Source organism: Erythrolamprus reginae, chromosome 3 (genome assembly GCF_031021105.1).
Source record: "Erythrolamprus reginae isolate rEryReg1 chromosome 3, rEryReg1.hap1, whole genome shotgun sequence".
NCBI classification, from domain to species: domain Eukaryota; kingdom Metazoa; phylum Chordata; class Lepidosauria; order Squamata; family Dipsadidae; genus Erythrolamprus; species Erythrolamprus reginae.
This window is the reverse complement of record NC_091952.1, coordinates 70,283,369-70,302,388: the sequence shown is the minus strand read 5'-3', so window position 1 is coordinate 70,302,388 and position 19,020 is coordinate 70,283,369. Positions and strand designations below refer to the sequence as shown.

Here is a 19,020-nt window from a genome sequence, read left to right as displayed (position 1 = left end):
GGCTACTGCAATCTTTCAATGATGTTCCACTGTTTTTCAAAATGTCTATATGCATCCAACATCAATTGACATCCTAGATATTGATTCTCAATGCTAAGTCACAAGCTAAGGTCAAATGTATTATTTTCCTAGCAGTCTCTACTCAAATTACCATGACTGCACAAACGATTCAGGCAAATTCTGGGTATTAATCTATTTTTATGAAGTTGATGAAATAAAAACTTTTTTTTTTCATATTAGACTTTAAATTCTAGTGCAAGCATATGCCCTAGGAAAAGAGGAAGGTTACTTTTAGGAGAGATTATAGATCGCTTATAGAACATATCTTTCCATATACAAATTTTCCCTAGTACAGTGTTCCCTCGATTTTCGCGGGTTCAAACTTCACGAATAGCCTATACCACGGTTTTTCAAAAATATTAATTAAAAAATACTGCACGTTTTTTTCTATACCACGTTTTTTTCCATCAGATGAAGTCATATGTCATCTCCAAACTAATAATTTTTGGAAATAAATAACAAAAAAAAAAATATTGTTAATAAATAATTATGTTTATAAATATCAGTGTCTTTTAATGGTGAGTAAATGGTTGTTAAGGGAATGGGAAATGGTAATTTAGGGTTTTAAAGTTTTAAGGGAAGGCTTGTGATACTGTTCATAGCCAAAAATGGTGTATTTACTTTCGCAACCCTACTTCGTGGAAATTCGACTTTTGCGGGTGGTCTCGGAACTCATCCCTCGCGAAAATCGAGGGAACACTGTATCTCCATTAGGAAGAATCAATTAGCAGATAGTGAGAAAGATTTTATGGTTAACTTTATTTCCTATTTTTGAGGAGAAAGGCTAATTTAAAAATGGACTTTGAACCATTCTCTTTCCCTCCCTCCCTCCTACACAGATGCATAGACACAAACACAATTTACTAACTCGTATAGCCTATAGTAATGCTATTCCCAGCTCTGTATGGTTTCCAGCTGCCACCATAAGTCATCTGCTATTTCCTTGCAGCCTTTCTGATCTGAGTTCCTTCTAGCTTCATGCATTGCAAACTGCTGGACTTACCCAACTCATCCCACAGTTGTCGACATTTGTCAGTCATGCCTGTTCCCTGTTGTCTCCAGAGAGCAAGACGTGGATCTGCCATGAATTGCTCCGTTATTAGCGTCAGCATCCTAGCCCCATTGGAATCTCTCATGCGCAGCATTTCACGGACCTAAGATGAAACAGGAGGACATGTAGACTTTCAATCATATAGGAACTGGATTTAAGGGTGACATGATTTAGTTTGTACATAGTCTTTGCCACATTTGGAGCTAAATTTACAACGCTGATTATCCTGGCTGATTATGATGGCTAAAACTGACAGTAATGGAGACACCAGATTTTTTTTTTTGGGGGGGGGGGGGAGAGAGATTATGTATTTTCTGTAAGATGTCCTACCATACATTTGGTAGGCAAGGTGTATGATGGTAACAAGTTTGTCATCATCAAGCTGCCTACATAGTAATGTGGAAATGTCTCTAAAGAGTAAACTTTGCAACAAATGTCAAGCTATTCAGACAAGCCAAAGAAATATTTTTTTTTCTTGAGAATAAGAGGCATTCAAAATCATTAGTAAACATAGAAACATAGAAACATAGAAGACTGACGGCAGAAAAAGACCTCCTGGTCCATCTAGTCTGCCCTTATACTATTTTCTGTATTTTATCTTAGGATGGATATATGTTTATCCCAGGCATGTTTAAATTCAGTTACTGTGGATTTACCAACCACGTCTGCTGGAAGTTTGTTCCAAGGATCTACTACTCTTTCAGTAAAATAATATTTTCTCATGTTGCTTTTGATCTTTCCCCCAACTAACTTCAGATTGTGTCCCCTTGTTCTTGTGTTCACTTTCCTATTAAAAACACTTCCCTCCTGGACCTTATTTAATATGAATATGATAGTCCAGATGGTGGGTTTTTATATTTTCCAGCCAGTAGAGGTTGAGCCAGATATAATCAAATTGCAATCCCTATTTCCAACAATGATCAAATCCAAATGCTTTGTGGATTACTGAACTTCCAAATTCCCTTCTCAAAAATACCTTAGAACAGGGGTCTCCAAACTTGGCAATTTTAAGACTTGTGGACTTCAACTTCCAGAATTCTCCAGCCAGCTATGTTGGCTGGAGAATTCTGGGAGTTGAAGTCCACAAGTCTTAAAATTGCCAAGTTTGAAGACCTCTGCCTTAGAATGTGGGTTTAGATTATGAGAATTCTTGATAATCAGATTGTCTCCCTTTACTGTTCTATAATTTGGGGGGGGGGGGGAAATGCCCCATGGCTGAAGAAATAGATGTTTCACTTCAGACTTTGAATGCCTCACAATGATGGGATTTTGAAAATCTAAACAATTCCAAGTAAAATATTTAATCTTGTAATCTGATGCAAACTCTATTTGAAAGAGAAAGGTTTGGTTTAAATGATATCTAAGACCTTACAGAATAGATTTTCTCAAATACTAAGGGGGAACATTTTAGAATAAGCATCGCAGTATACACCAACAATATTCTTTGCTTTACATGAAGTATAAACATTTATAAAATAAGTTATTGGGAGTCAGTGGCTATTAATCCTGATGATAATATAACTACCTGTAAGGCTATTTGCATGGAGGCTAGTGAACTTCCTCGTATAGTTAGTTGTCCAAAGTGAGAAAAGATTGCTAGACTAAACGGAAATGGGTTCGATCCAGAAAAGACTGTTTATATCCTTAATTATATAGATTGTACTAAATGTGATTAACTAACTTTCCATCTATCTATGAATGACTAGAATAAAATTGTAACAATATATTTGGAACAGTTTAAAAAATAAATCTTGCAATTATGCATAGATACAAGTATTCGCTTTTTTTAAAAAACACAACTTTAATATGCCATTTATATTTTGTCCAACTTGGCTGCATTTGGCTATGAAAAACTAGACATTAATGCTTATGTCCGAGGTAATGTAACTTTCTATTTCTTTTCTAAGAAGCATACATAGATTAATTCAATGCAAATATTTTTATATAGTTTGTTGATCTGAGTGATTATACTTTGAACATATGCCTTCAGCTCTCGTATATACTGTTCACATACTGCTGTTCTTGTTAATTCATACTTGTATCCTTGGAACAAACTTCCAGCAGATGTGGTAGATAAATCCACAGTAACTGAATTTAAACACGCCTGGGATAAACATATATCCATCCTAAGATAAAATACAGAAAATAGTATAAGGGCAGACTAGATGGACCATGAGGTCTTTTTCTGCCGTCAGACTTCTATGTTTCTATGTTTCTGTACGGTTCATACTAGAATTTACATGTATTTATAAGAAGGATTCTAGATATTCCTTTTTCATGATAGTCCTCTGACAGAACAATCTGCTATATTGTTCCAATTCTATTGACAAATAAAAACGAAGAGCATTGAATTATAAGCAAAGGTAATACCTACTTCTAAAAAAGCCTTCAGTAATTGCCTTTAAAACCACTGCTGCAGTCACTTTCTTTTACCCAAACTCACCTTACGGGTGTCATGGTTCAGAACCTTGAATCCAAATGTATCCGGACTCAGAAGATCCATTCAGGCTTGAAAGAACTTTTATTGAGTAAATTGTATTGGCACTTAGAGAAAGTTGAAGTTAACTCTGGTTAATTGCCATGCTCCAGAATAATAAAAAGAAGAGAAACTTCCCACCAGCCTCAAGCGTCTTGGGTCACGTTAACCAATCAGTCCATCAGGTTCTTCCCCCTCAGTCTGAGCAGATGTTCGTTGCCATAACCTTGGTTCACACGCTGTGTCTGTTGGATGTTTTGTCTAATGGACTCAGGCCCTGCATACCAGTTCCTTCTCTCCCCCATGCCCCAGAGTGGGGACTAATAAACAAAGCAAATATAACTATGGCCTTGGCTGTAGTTGTTTCAAAGCTGGCAACCGGATTCATGTGTGGAATTATTTAAAAAATTGCTATTGAATCATAAGCAAGTTTTGCTTGTTCAAGTGGCTTTGTATAGGGTAGCATTTTTACTTATTTTAAACAGTATTGGTGAGGTTGTGCATGTTTGAATACATGTATATGCCAAAATTGAGCAATGGAGAAACACAAGGTTAGATGTTCCACTTTTTCCACTATTACATTTCTATGTTACAATCCTTTATTAAAACCAAAATCTCTACTATAAAGGATAAAGGTTTGATTGAAAAATTTCCCTTGAGTGAAGTTAATCATCAGAAAGAACCAAAAATGTTCATCCAAACAAAATTTGCATAAGTGGAAATAGTTAATGATAAGTGAATTGTAAGTAAGATACAATATTCTTTTTGATTCTGAGTGGCCATTGCACCAATGCAATTTAACATGCCAATTCCAGTCCATCTTTGGAAAAGACCGAATGATATAATCCTGTTCTCTGATTTCACAGAGGGAAAAAAAACAGCAAATTGAAAAAATATTATAAAACTTCAAGGGGAAAAAGTTTTGCAAATGTGACAGAAACGAGAATCTATGTCTCACCTTAGCAAACATGGAATTGAGTTGTTTCCCAGAGCCATAGTACCCTCCTTGGGAGAGGAACAGCTTCACCTGCTCTCGAACCTGTTCCTCATCCAAATGCCAGCAGTTTTCATCATCAATACTGGCTCCTGCAGTAGGATCTGGAGCACCTATGGCAAGAAAACTCAGCTATTTAAAAATAAAACTTATCCAGGGCTTTAAAGGGGTAAAATTGCCTATTATCACTAATTCTATCATATAGGAAAGCAATGTTTGTTAATCTTAGCTACTTTAAGATGAGTGGACTTCCATTCCCAGAATTCCCTAGCCAGGTTCATCTCAAAGTGGATAAAGTTAAAAAAAATTCTGCTGCAAGATCTCCATAAGTGGAGAACAATTCCAGGTGACATTACAGATCCATGCAACATAGAACTGGTTTTCCATTTAATTTTCCAGGATGTCTCTTAAATTCCCAAATTAACTTCAATGGTCCTCTTTGGTAGTCTCCCATGTAAGTTAGGCAGGCTCTAACTTACTTAGTTTCCCGGCACAGACAAGTTCAGCCACCTGCTACCACGTGCTGAGATATATACAAAAGGGGAAAAAAGCTGTTCTTTAGACAAAACAACTTAATTCGTTCCGTGACCAGGTTCTTAAGTAGAAAAGTTTGTAAGTAGAAGCATTTTCCCCATAGGAATCAATGTAAAAGGAAATAATGCATGCAAAACCATTAGGAAAGAAATAAAAGCTCGGAATTTGGGTGGGAGGAAGGGGAGGGACAAGAGGAGGACAATCACTGCCGAAGGAAGAAGGTGAGGTGAGGGGAATCAAAAAAATCCAAAACTTTAAGGCTTAAGAAAAAAAAGAGGGGCTCTGAGGCGGCGAGAAGGAGCACACACCTCCCATACACCTGGAGCGAGGCTGCCTCCCATACAGGCGGGCAAGAGGGGGGAACCTCCCACTCCTTTGATCGAAAGGCAGCTACTGCTGCTGCTGCTAACTGCTTCCCCTTCCTTCCCATGCTGAAGGGCTTCCCTCTCCACTCGCTCGCTTTGTAGCCGGCACCTTTCCTTCGCTGTGGTGACTCCTCGGTTTGGCTGAAGCCGAGTTGATCGGACCGAGGTGAAGCGCTCCCTTTTGCCTTTCTGCGCCCCGATGTTCTGGGAGGCAATCTCGCGCCGGATGTGTGAGAGGCAGCGCGAGGGAATCACCACAGTGGTTTATTCCCTCTCCAAGTGCCCAGAGAAAGGAAAATGCTCTGTTCGCTCTGGACTGCCAAAGCCTCCTTAAGCGCCAACGAAAGGTTCCTCTGGCAGCCCAGAAAAGCCCGAGATGACTGGGATTAAAGGGGGAATAGCAGGAAACTGGATGGGCCTTCGTGCCACTCTCAAATTTCCTGGGAAATTTTTCCGGGCTCAGGTTTTTAAGTAGAAAATGGTTCTTAAGAAGAGGCAAAAAAATCTTGAACACCTGGTTCTTATCTAGAAAAGTTCTTAAGTAGAGGTGTTCTTAAGTAGACATACCACTGTACTTTTAAAAAATGCAAAACAAACAAAAATGTAGGGTTATGTTTGTATAATTGCAGCAGTGAAGCCAAATAAAATAATGTAAAGATAATAAAAGAACAAATAACTGTCCCAGTCTACGATGTATTATCCCAAATAATTTTATTTTAAAAAGAATCTGAACTGCAAGGGAGAAATTTCAGCTCTATTCTGCCATAACAGGTTTAACATTGGTAGTATTATCCACAACAGATTCTACAGTAAGCTAAAAAAAAAGTAAGAATCACTCCCTTCTTTGTTGCTAAAAATTTTATAATGCATCACTTTGGGTGGAAACTTTAATATCTTACATGAAAAGTTTCCTTAGGTCCTAAGTTTCCCCCACTGAGGCCCTCCTGATAAATTTAACTACCAAGCAAAGAAAGTCCAGTCTATATCTAAGATGATCCAAATGACTCCTACCACGACTTATATTTGGTCTTTCTGTGCTGTTCTTTACACTATCTTTTTTGGGCCTCTAAAGCAGAGGTCCCCAACCGCCGGTCCGCGGACCGGGACCGGGCCGTTGGAGCTTTTCAGCCGGTCCGCGGCGCCAGGGCCCCCTCGGCCTTTCCGCATCACCAGCGGCGCTCCCCCCGCCAGCCAGCCAAGCCCCGCGCCCGCCGGAACCGGCTCCTCGCTCTCCCCCCACCGCCCGCCGCGTTTGCAGGAGGTGGGGAGGGTTGGGCGGCCCGCCAAGGCCAGGAGGGACGCCGCTGCCCCCCCCCTCCTTCCCTCTCTCCGCCCGCCGCTGCGCCTCCTTGACAACGAGAGGAAATGCCGGCAAAGGCTTTCCTCAGCGGAGGCCGGCGAAGGTGATATTGAATGTCGGGGGAGAACGGGTATTTGCACGCGCTCCCTATCTCCCTGCTAGCCCACTCGGAATATTCAAAATAAGAAAAACCTTTGCCGGCGAAGGCTTTTCTTATTTTGAATATTCCGAGTGGGCTAGCAGGGGGATAGGGAGCGCTTGCAGCCGCCCGTTCTCCCCCGACATTCAATATCACCTTCGCCGGCCCCGCCTCTCCTCCAAACCCCCTTGCTGAGAGCCCGGGGCGAAAGTGCTCTCGCAAAGGTGAGGCGGGCAGGGCGTGCGCGCGTCATCGCTGAGAAGAATGGAGAGAGAACGAGAGTGAGTGAGAGCAACAGACAGCAAGATAGAGAGAAAGTGAGAAAGAGAGAGTGAGAAAGGGGGGGGAGAGAAAGAGATAGCAAGAGAGAGAACAAGAGAGAGAAAGAGCGTGAGAAAGAAAACAAGAAAGAGTGAGAGAGAGAGAAAGCAAAAGAGACAGAAAGAAAACAAGAGAGAGAAAGTGAGAAGAAGAGAGAGAAAGAGGGGGAGAGAGAGAGAAAGAGAGAGGGGGGAGAGAGAGAAAGAGAGGGAGAGGGAGAAAGAGAGAGGGAGAGGGGGGAGAGATAGCAAGAGAGGGAGAGAGGGAAAGGGGGAGAGAGGGGGAGAGAAAGAGAGAGGGAGAGAGAGAGGAGATAAAGGAAGAGGAGAGAGAGAAAGGAAGAGAAAGAAAGAAAGAGGGATAGAAAGAGAGAGAGAGTGAGAGATGCTCAGTGAGCCTTTCTTTGAAGTTGCCTTTCTTTCTTTCTCTTTCTTTCTTTCTTTCTTGCTCTTTTTCTTTCTCTCTTTTACCTTCCCTTCCTCTATTTCTTCTTTTCTTTCTCCTTCCTACCTTCTTCCCTTACTCTCCCCTTTCATAAGTTTCCTTGCTTCCTTCCTCTGTTCCTGTCCCTTCCCCCTTTCTTTCTTTCTTTCTTTCTTTCCTTCCTTTCCTCCCTCCATTTCTTGCTTTCCTTTTCCTTCCTCCCTTCCTTCCTCCCTCATTCCCTTCTTTCACTCCTTCCTCTCTTACTCTCCCCTTTCACACCTTTCCTTGCTTCCTTTGCACCCTTCTTTTGTTCCTGTCCCTTCCCTCTTTCCTTCCTTCCTTCCCACCCTCCGTCCATTCATTCACCCATTCCTCTCTTGATCGCCCCTTTTACGGCGCCGCTGACAGCTAGCTCTCCCCCCCCCCCACCGGGCCATGGAAAACTGGTCTAGCTTAAAGCCGGTCCCTGGTGCAAAAAAGGTTGGGGACCTCTGCTCTAAAGAGAGAAGCTATCTCTCTAAAACTTTTCAAAAACAGTACATGGGGGGAAATATACAGGGAAGATTAAATTACTGAACTCAGAGAGGCTTCACAAAATGTTTGGAGATGTCCATACAGAAGATAACCATTCTTCTGACACACTTAATCTTAGCTATGTTGGCAATTTTAAGAATGACTCAATAAGGATTACACGAAACAGGCTGAAAGCAATGAAAGCCAGTGATGGTAGGGCCGAAATAAATATTATCTTCAACAGCTTGAGGATGATTTGTTTCTATCAATGAAGGAATAAATTTTGTTACTATCACAGAACTATCTATCAAGGATTCATTTGGCTAAGATTACCAGATATCTCAACAGGCAAAGGAGGACACAAACAATTGCAAAGAGAATGTTTAACTTTCATGGCATCCATTTAAAAAATGACAGCAAAAAATTGCAAATAAATGTACTTAGGCTGACATGTATGTGAAATCACTTTTTCCAGCAGCAGAAAGACTGATTTTTCTAATCACAATATTTTCCAGCAAATCTTTATTTTGAAGAACAGATCCTAATAATAATATAGAATCGGTGATGACATGCTTTTCAAATTTCACCGTACAAAAATATGACAAGTCATATGATCTACTGGTTAGAGTGATCAAAGAATTGAAGGGCCAGGATTTAAAACCTGATTGCTGGAATCAGGAAATAAATTAAATATTGTAAATTTAGGGTATTAGTTTGTCGGTAGATAGAGAAAAAAGCAATTGACATAATACATAAAGGTTTGAATGACTGCCATTGTGAAAACAGTCCAAAAATGCCCCAAAGAAAAACCAAAACACTTAAAAAGTTGGTCAATATTTGCTTTAAAGAAAGGAATACTGTACTATGCCCTCCTTTTGCTTTAAAAGAAAGGAATACTATGCCCTCCTTTTGCTTGATGTCTCATAATCCTTTCTTGCGTAGCATCTTAAAGTAATTAATATTTGCTTAATGAAATTCTGGAGTAAATTCTGGAATAAGAGCAGCACTGACTACGTATTGTGCAAACTAACCTCAAGAAAAAGAAAACAAAAAATAAGTAGATTTTTCCATTCAGCAGTTTTAAGAAAACCTTCAAACATTAAAGAATAATTTAGTGTTTTTCAATTCCAAACAAACAGTTTCCTGAGTACTGAATCTTTGGGATGGCACAGAAACCTTAGATAAACGGTAAATTAGGAATTTTTTTAAAAAAATCTTTCATCCATCAGTAAGGAACAAAATTAAGAAGGGGGGGAGTCCTATTTAGCCAGGAACAGCTGCAGTAATTTCTGGAAGCTATTAAGATCTATACATAAGTTCTATGTATTTTTATGTATATTATTGGTAACATGCTTATATGCTTTTTCACTTATGGATGAGGTCAAGGAGAAGTTAGTAAGACTAGACTTGGATTTAATAGGTTATTGACTCCTAATCATTTAGAATCCTCTTGCTTTAATACTCTTAAGGTGCTCTGCTTCTTTTTAGATAACTGTAGCCCTGGAAATAGTTAAGGTTTACTCCTGCAAGCTATATTGTCTGTTTCCATATTTAAGACTCAGACTTTTAAAGGTTTCAGCAGAATGCTTATTTAAGGAAGAATAATCATGTTCAGAAAGCAGTCTTATTTTTATTTCCTAAAGCTTCAAATCCTTTTTCTTGTTTCTGAATGTCTTCCCCCTACACAATACAGTTCAATAAATGGGAATGTTTAGCATTGCTTACTTTTCAAGCTTCAATTTTGCAGTAGTGCAAGGCCCACCACCATTGGTCTGTAAGAACAGCTGACTGCCTCACTGATGTGCTTGTCACAATGAAATCTTCCCTTGCAAAGCATCTTCATGCCATAAGACTAAACAAAAATCTTTCTAAAGCCAAAAGCAGCTCCGCTATAAAATGAGAGATGCCAAATTGATGAGAATTTTCCCCTACATTTTTTGAAGCCACTAGAAAAAATTGCAATTTATGCTTGGAGGGAATAATTTATAAGGCACTCAGCTGTATAGCACTCACAAGAAATTAGGAAGCATTTCACATTGTTACATCGTTGTACTCAACTTTAAAAGCGAAGGAAAAATGTATTCTGTTTTGTTATCGATTCTCCTTCAATAGCAATATTGTAAGAACAAGCTGTCAATTGCTTCTTTATAAAAAAATATCGACATTATCAATCTGGATGTCTGACGTTAGATAACAAAAAAGAAAATTAAAAAAAGCCTAATCTCTATTGGCTTATGCAAAAGAAGAGAAAGAAAAATCATGGGTTGAAAGTAGACAAGGCCATTGGAGCTGTGAGTTTCACCACCTGCTTACTGGATCCGTGTCCCTCCTGTCTGGTTTCGGCCAGCAGGGAGGTGACACGGAGCTGGGTCCAGGAGATTGTCATAGCTTCTTTGGGGAGGGGGTCCTTCCCGGCTCCTTACAAGGAGGCATTTGTGTGCCCCCTCCTCAAGAAGCCTTCCCTGGACCCAGCAATTCTTAACAACTATCGGCCAGTCCCCAACCTTCTCTTTATGGGGAAGGTTGTTGAGAAGGTAGTGGCGCTCCAGCTCCAGCAGTCCTTGGAAGAAGCGATTATCTAGGCCCTCAGCAGACTCCCCCGGGCCGTTTCCCATTTTACGCAAGGTTTGTCTGAGATATATGATTGTTTTTTATACTTAGGGTTTTAAATTGCTTTTTATTGTTGGATTTGTACCATGTTTTGTACCATGCCTGTTTTTGCCTGTTTTTATATATACTGTTTTTATGAGATTACTAATTTTAAATTGTAATTAGATTGGTGGGCATTGGATTTGGTATCATGTACTGTGCTGTTTTTTATTATTGTTGTGAGCCGCCCCGAGTTTGCGGAGAGGGGCGGCATATAAATCCAATAAATCTAATCAATAAATCTAATGCCGCTCCGAGTCTCCGGAGAGGGGCGGCATACAAATCGAATAAATCTAAATCTAAATCTAAATGTCAGTTAGGGTAAAACCATATCAGTAACATGCAACACAGACCTTCATCCCATTTCCCCATTTCTCTAATGTTTATTACTACTCTTCCATGGGTAATAATAATAATAGTAATAATAATAATGATGATGATAATAATAATAATAATAATAATTATTATTATTATTATTATTATTATTAATAATAATAATTAGATTTGTATACCACCCCTCTCCGAAGACTCAGGGCGGCTCACACTAGCTCATAACTGGAGTGAGGAGACATGGCAAAAGATAGATGCAGACCTTTCCAACTGGAACTACTCAACTGAATTTATTCTTGTCAATAAAGCTTCATCTCTACAACCATTAGGAGAAAGCTGGCCAGGAGATGCCTGCTTTAATCCTATTCAGAGGCAATTAGCACACTCAAAATAAGCAGCATTGTGAAGCAAAACCAATATATTATAATGATGACATTAGAAATATCGTATTGTAACTGTCCCATCAAAATAGAAGCCAGATGATTCATAAGAACTACCGGGCAAAGCGATAGGGCAAAGCAGTTTTGCAATCCCTAGGCATCTTCAACTGAAAGTAACAGAATAATAGCAAGAAATCTTGGAGGGCTTCTAATACAACCCCCTGTACCCTATACCCGCAATGGCACGCAAAGCTTTGCCCTATGTAAGCTCCAATGCAGATGTAGCCAGCTGATGTTAAGCCTTCCAGAGGGCAGGATGGAGGCCACTGCTTTTGCCTCCCTGGGCTTTAGGAAAGCCTCCGGAGCCTATGGATGGTGAAAAATAGCCCAACAGTCCTACCAGAAGTCTGGAGGCTTCAGTGAGGTCTGTGTGCATACATGGGGGGCGGGGAGTGCAGGCACAGGGTTGTGCACGCATGCGCGTAGGGCATTGCATTATTGGTGTGGGCATATGCACACGCCCTTTTGGCTCCCAAGCAAAGAAAGGTTCACCATCACTACCCTATATGATTTTAGATAAATGGTTGTCCATCTGTGTGCCGTCCCGAATCTTTGGAGAGGGGCGGCATACAAATCTAATAAATTGTTATTATTAATTGTTATTATTATTCTCTTCTTTAAAATGTCCAATGTTGGAGCATCCATAAGTTCTGGAGGCAACTAATTATAGCAACTATCAGGAAATCTCTCCTTAATTTTAAGTTTTTAGGATGTTTTAAAGTCTTTTAACTAATTAATTAATTGAATCAAATTGTTTTATTATGTATTCTATGTTTGTTGTGAACCGCCCCGAGTCCATGGGGAGGGGCGGCATACAAATCCAACAAATCCAACAAATGAATGAATGAATAAATAAATAAATAAATAAGTTGGTTCTTATGAAAAAAATTGTCAGGTTTGATTTTATTTTATTTATAAATAGTAGTCTTTTATTTCTAGGCTGAACACAACTGAATTGTTTTTCTAAACAAAGGAAGAGTAAGAAAAAAAAGGGGGGAAATAATACAGTGATACCTTACTCGAATTTTTGAAACTCATCAACTTTTGTACTCAACAAACTTGGATGTGAAAATTTTATCCCAGTACTCTTACTTTGTTTGGTACTTAATACATAAGCTAGAATTTTTTTCATATCAGCTCACTCACTACATTATTCCTTATGGGAAAAATTTGTTTGGAACTCATCATTTTTGGTACACATCGTGCCATGCAGAACCTACAGACAATGAGTAAAAGTTGGTTCTCTTTATGCTCCTTTCTATGTTCCAAAATAAGCAACTCTTATTTTTATTCCTAGTTTTATATTTTAAGCCTGCTCTATTAATTAACCTGCAATGGTTCTTGCAATTAGTAGGGGAAAACTTAATAATCAGTTAATTTCATTTAGCTCTGGATTAAAATTTTATAGAATATTTTATTACAGTTTTTGGGATGATTTAAATAAAGATTTAACTAGATTGACATCCCTGGAATCAACTGTTTTCAAAGCAGTGGTGGGTTGCTACCAGTGTTGTAGGCGGCTGCGCATCAGTAGCGGCTGCCAGATTGCGCAATTTGTGCACAATTGCTCCGGTGCCAGTCCTTCAGGCCCTGCCATCTTTTTTCTTTAATTTTTGGTATTTTTTGCTTTCTGCGCATGCACAGAAGCAAAATCTTGCTCCAAAGTCACACATGAAATTTTGGCAATTTTTTGCTTCTTGTAAATTTGTGAGATTGTAGGTTATAATCTTATTTCAGCTTTCCTTTGCTTTACAGGTTTGTGGAGGTCGTAAATTCAGGGACTGATTACAAACTCTTTTTTTCATCACTGTTGTTAACTGTGAAAGAACTTCAAACAAAGCAGTCACTAAAGCAGTGTTTCCCAACCTTGGCAACTTGAAGTTATTTGGACTTCAACTCCCAGAATTCCCCAGCCAGCGGATGCTGGCTGGGGAATTCTGGGAGTTGAAGTCCAGATATCTTCAAGTTGCCAAGGTTGGGAAACACTGCACTAAAGAAAGATAATCTGTATAAGCTTTGTATTTAACAGCTAAAAAGGAAAAAAAAGATTCTTTAAGAGCCGGTGTGATCTAGTGGTTAAATTACCAGGCTAGAAACCAGGAGCCTGAGTTCTAACCCCGCTTTAGGCATGAAAGCTGTCTGGGCAATTTTGGGACAATCACTCTCTCTCAGCTTAACTCTCTTCAAAAGTTATTGTTGTGAGGAAAATAAGAAGTAGTAGTATTGCATTCACCTCCTTGAGTTGTTTATAAAAATAATAAAGGCGTAATTTTAAAAGGGATGATATAAACTGATCTACATAGAGTTGAACTGTGAAGTCCTTGGTGTTCTCTGAATTTGGTTATTTGCTTGCTGATGTTTCTGCAAGCAAAACATCCAAGCTCAAAGAGCACAAAGGACTCCATTAGCTGATCTGTCAACTCAAAATAATTAGCTGGAGTCTAAATTGAGAATGTTAAGGGGAAAAAAATCACGAATTCTCACTTCAATATATCTAGAAACAGGAACCACGTTTTTTTCTGACATCTCAATAATAAAACTTCTGAGTACCTTCTGCTCCCCATACAGTAACCTATTCAGGGCATTCGACTTGTAACGCTCAGTGGTTATAGAAGAGAAAAAATGAACACTATCCTCAACTTTGTATGAAATGCAGGCTTTTAAAAATATAGTTGCTATGAATGAAATTTCACTTACATTTGGCTTTTCCAACAAGGCAAGCTCCATATGTGTTAGAGAGCCACTCTCTACCCACATGAACAGATTGGAGAAAGTTAACAGTTCTCTTTAGTGATGGGCGAACCTAATGGTGTTTGGGTTCGGCAAGTTCGGACGAACTTTACGCAAAATTTGGCTGAACCCGAACCGAACCCGAACGGGGAATCCCTCCCATGAAGAGATTCCAGGGGTGGAGCTTTGATGTCACCGGCAGGTTGCTAAGGACACCAAGGTGATCACTTCCTGGATTCCATGGAATCCAGGAAGTGATCACCTTGGCGTCCTTAGCAACCTGCCGGTGACATCGAATACTGTGTTCAGTTCTGGAGACCTCACCTACAAAAAGATATTGACAAAATTGAACGGGTCCAAAGACGGGCTACAAGAATGGTGGAAGGTCTTAAGCATAAAACGTATCAGGAAAGACTTAATGAACTCAATCTGTATAGTCTGGAGGACAGAAGGAAAAGGGGGGACATGATCGAAACATTTAAATATATTAAAGGGTTAAATAAGGTCCAGGAGGGAAGTGTTTTTAATAGGAAAGTGAACACAAGAACAAGGGGACACAATCTGAAGTTAGTTGGGGGAAAGATCAAAAGCAACATGAGAAAATATTATTTTACTGAAAGAGTAGTAGATCCTTGGAACAAACTTCCAGCAGATGTGGTAGATAAATCCACAGTAACTGAATTTAAACATGCCTGGGATAAACATATATCCATCCTAAGATAAAATACAGAAAATAGTATAAGGGCAGACTAGATGGACCATGAGGTCTTTTTCTGCCGTCAGACTTCTATGTTTCTATGTTTCTATGTCAAAGCTCCAAACGCCGAACACGGCCCCGAAGTTTGCCCGAAGTTTGAAAAAATTTCGTGTTCGGCATACGGAACACCACAAAATTCGGTACAAACCCGAATTGTGTGGGTTAGGTTTGTCCATCACTAGTTCTCTTCTATCAATGCTAAGGGATGAACTTTCAGAACAGAAATGTGGCGCTACTTTCTAAAAAGTGGGTAGCTTCTCTCCTTGTTTATGCTCTTAAGCAGAAAGTACAAACATTACATATAACCTGACATGGTCACAATATACTTTAGAGTCCAGAATAGCATTAGCATTTAGTAATTGCATTTAGATTTGTATACCACTTCACAGTGCTTTACAGCCTTCTCTAAGCGGTTTACAGAAAGTAAGAATATTGCCCCCAACGATCTGGGTCCTCATTTTATCGACCTTGGAAGGATGGAAGGCTGAGTCAACCTTGAGCCTACTGAGATTCGATCTGCCAAACCCCTGGCATCCGGTGATCAGCAGAAGTAGTTTGCAGTACTGCACTCTAACCACTGCACCACTGAGGCTCTATATGTTAGATCAGTGTTTCCCAACCTTTTTTTGAGTCGCGGCACATTATTTACATTTTCAAAATCCTGGGGAACATTGAGCGGGGGGGGGGAAGTTTGGACAAAAAAAATTCTCTTCCTCCCTTTCTCTCTCTCTCTCCATCCCTCTTTCTTTCTTTCTTTCTTTCTTTCTTTCTTCCTCCCTCTTTCTCTCTCCCTCCTTCCCCCCTCTTGCTGTCTCTCTCTTTCTTTCTTTCTTTCTTTCTGTCTCTTTCTCTCTCTCTCATTCTGTCTCTCTTGCTATCTCTTTCTTTCTCTTTTCTTTCCTTCCTCTCTCTTTTGCTCTCTTTCTGTCTCCCTCCTTCCACCCTCTTGCTGACTCTCTTTCTTTCTTTCTCTCTCTCTCATTCTGTCTCTCTTGCTATCTCTTTCTTTCTCTCTTCCTTCCTTCCTCTCTCTTTTGCTCTCTTTCTGTCTCCCTCCTTCTACCCTCTTGCTGACTCTCTTTCTTTCTTTCTCTCTCTCTCATTCTGTCTCTCTTGCTATCTCTTTCTTTCTCTCTTCCTTCCTTCCTCTCTCTTTTGCTCTCTTTCTGTCTCCCTCCTTCCACCCTCTTGCTGACTCTCTTTCTTTCTTTCTCTCTCTCTCATTCTGTCTCTCTTGCTATCTCTTTCTTTCTCTTTTCTTTCCTTCCTCTCTCTTTTGCTCTCTTTCTGTCTCCCTCCTTCCACCCTCTTGCTGACTCTCTTTCTTTCTTTCTCTCTCTCTCATTCTGTCTCTCTTGCTATCTCTTTCTTTCTCTCTTCCTTCCTTCCTCTCTCTTTTGCTCTCTTTCCCTCTCCCTCCTTCCCCCCTCTTGCTGTCTCTTTCTTTCTCTCTCTCATTCTGTCTCTCTTGCTATCTCTCTCTTTCTCTCTCTTCCTTTCTCTCTCTTGTTCTCTCTCTCCCTTTCTTCTCTGCGGAGGCCAGCAAAGCTTTTTCTTATTTTAAATGTTCCGGGTGGGCTGGCAGGGGGATGGGGAGCGCGCGCGCGCGCATGCGGCCCCAACATTCTAAAGAAGCTTCACCGACCTCCACTGTGAGAAGGTTTTTTCCAAGCGCTCGCCGCCGTTGCAGCCACCACTGTGGGAGGAGCTGAAGAAAGGGGTGGATTGGGGGTGGATGCTGGTGCCTCTGACTTGGAGCTCCTGCTCATAGCCGCCGCCCCGGCTACTGTCCGATGCCGCTGCTGCCAGAGCTTTCCTGCTGGGCCCCAAAGGCACGAAAAAGGAGGCGGGAAGAATTAAGCTCAGCTTCCGATCTTGGAAGCTGAGCTTCGCGGCACACCTGACCATGTCTCGTGGCACACTAGTGTGCCACGGCACACTGGTTGAAAAACACTGTGTTAGATACTCAACTACGTTCAACATTGCTAGTTGTTATTACTTCTTTTCCAGAAAAGAGACAGACAGTTGTGACCTACGAAATCATTTGACGAAAGATATGAGTCGCATACGATTTATCAGGGAGCTATAAAGATTCAATATCTTAAAGAATTAAGTGCTTCACACATTATAAATATGATGAGATTCTTCGCCTCTTCGGATTCGTCAAGAATGAGCCTATTGTTATGGTTTGGGAGATTTATCAGAAGTTATTTCTGCCTTGTTGACTTACCATGCACTTGATTGATTTCAGAGTTGGAGGACAAGATTTCATCAGCCAATTTCTGGGCTGTTGGGAGCACTTCAGTGTGGTGGGCTGTAATCAAATACTGAACAAACTTTTGGAGCTGGTCCCTGTTCATTTGAAAAAGAGTCTCTGATATGGGAAGACGGAGTTTAACCTGATCAGGCTTGCGAATCCTGTAGAGGGAGAGTGCCACAACATGAGCGCAATAGAAAATGTCCTTGTTCCCACAATCACATGTCACGGAGGTTATCTTGCACCGGTCAAAGCTGATGGCCACTTTGTAGGTCATTTCTGGTTCAGTTGCAGTTGCTGCTTCTGTCACGGTGCCACTCAGGTGGAATCCTGGAAAGAAAAAAAAAATTACTAGGGATCTTTATTATAATAGCATTGGGCCAGAATACATCCGGAACCACCTTCTACCGCATGAATCCCAGCGGCCGATAAGGTCCCACAGAGTTGGCCTTCTCCGGGTCCCGTCGACCAAACAATGTCGTTTGGCGGGCCCCAGGGGAAGAGCCTTCTCTGTGGCGGCCCCGGACCTCTGGAATCAACTCCTCCCAGAGATTAGAACAGCCCCCACCCTCCTTGTCTTTCGCAAATTACTCAAGACCCACCTTTGTCGCCAGGCATGGGGGAGTTAGGATATTCCTTCCCCTAGGCCATTACAAGTTATGTATGGTATGTTTGTGTGTATGTTTGGTTTTTATAATAAGGGTTTTTAGTTGTTTTATTACATTGGATTGTTACATGTTGTTTTTTATCATTGTTGTTAGCCGCCCCGAGTCTGCGGAGAGGGGCGGCATACAAATCCAATAAATAATAATAATAATAATAATAATAATAATAATAATAATAATAATAATAAAAACAACAACAACAACAGACCACTCCCTAGTTATATCCATATTCTCAAGATGTTTTCATTAGTTCACCCCAACCTGGTAAATTCCCTCAATGTCCAACCAGAATAGAAGTACCCGCAGCACAGATTATACTCCTGTCTCTCAAAATATCAACATAAATGTAGTGAACATTGATGGATGATGCTTCGGACTGAGCAGCCAATATTCTGGTTTTGTACCAGTTAAAAATAACGATAAAATGCAAGAGTCTGCACAATATTCAATTTCTTTCTGAGTCACATAAGGTCCTATTGCCCATTCCAGCTTAACTTGATTCAGAATGCAATCCTATTGACATTTTATTAGAGGTAAGATATATTGATTTCACAGGGCTACTGCAGAGAACTATATAGAAGTGCAGCCAAGTCTTAAACTGGCTAGTATTCCCACATGCTTACTGGGCTATCAGAAGAAAACAATTATTTATGATGTATCCAGTAAATAGCTAAAAACCAAGGGGACTTAAGCAGCAATGTGGCCACTGTAATCATTACTTCATTTTACTACTAACATCTACATGACTAGTAGTTAACTTCTCCATTTGATGGCAGATGAAATTTAGTATCATGTCACTTTTGTTGACTGTCACCTCCAGAAAATATGATTTAACATATTTTAGAAAATACAAACCTTTCAAAATGATCTGAAGGTTAGATAATTATGCAAAGTATAACATGATTATCTAACTGTACTTTAACTTTGAACAAAGTACCGGTATGCTTAGATAAGCTGTATTTAATGGATGGGTGGATGGATGGACAGACAAATGGATATTAAAAATGTTGACA

General features: G+C 40.1%; 1 protein-coding gene across 1 annotated transcript in view; it reads right to left on the bottom strand.

Moving 5' to 3' along the window:
• The window catches only part of ZSWIM5 (zinc finger SWIM-type containing 5), a 148,931-nt gene that overhangs the window by 40,685 nt on the left and 89,226 nt on the right, over window positions 1-19,020 (bottom strand). Inside the window, exons 2-4 of the mRNA XM_070745770.1 lie at window positions 17,316-17,672; window positions 4,546-4,694; window positions 1,064-1,214 (exon numbers count right to left, since the gene is read on the bottom strand). Coding sequence (XP_070601871.1) covers window positions 1,064-1,214; window positions 4,546-4,694; window positions 17,316-17,672 — 657 coding nt within the window. The remainder of the gene's footprint in view (window positions 1-1,063; window positions 1,215-4,545; window positions 4,695-17,315; window positions 17,673-19,020) is intronic.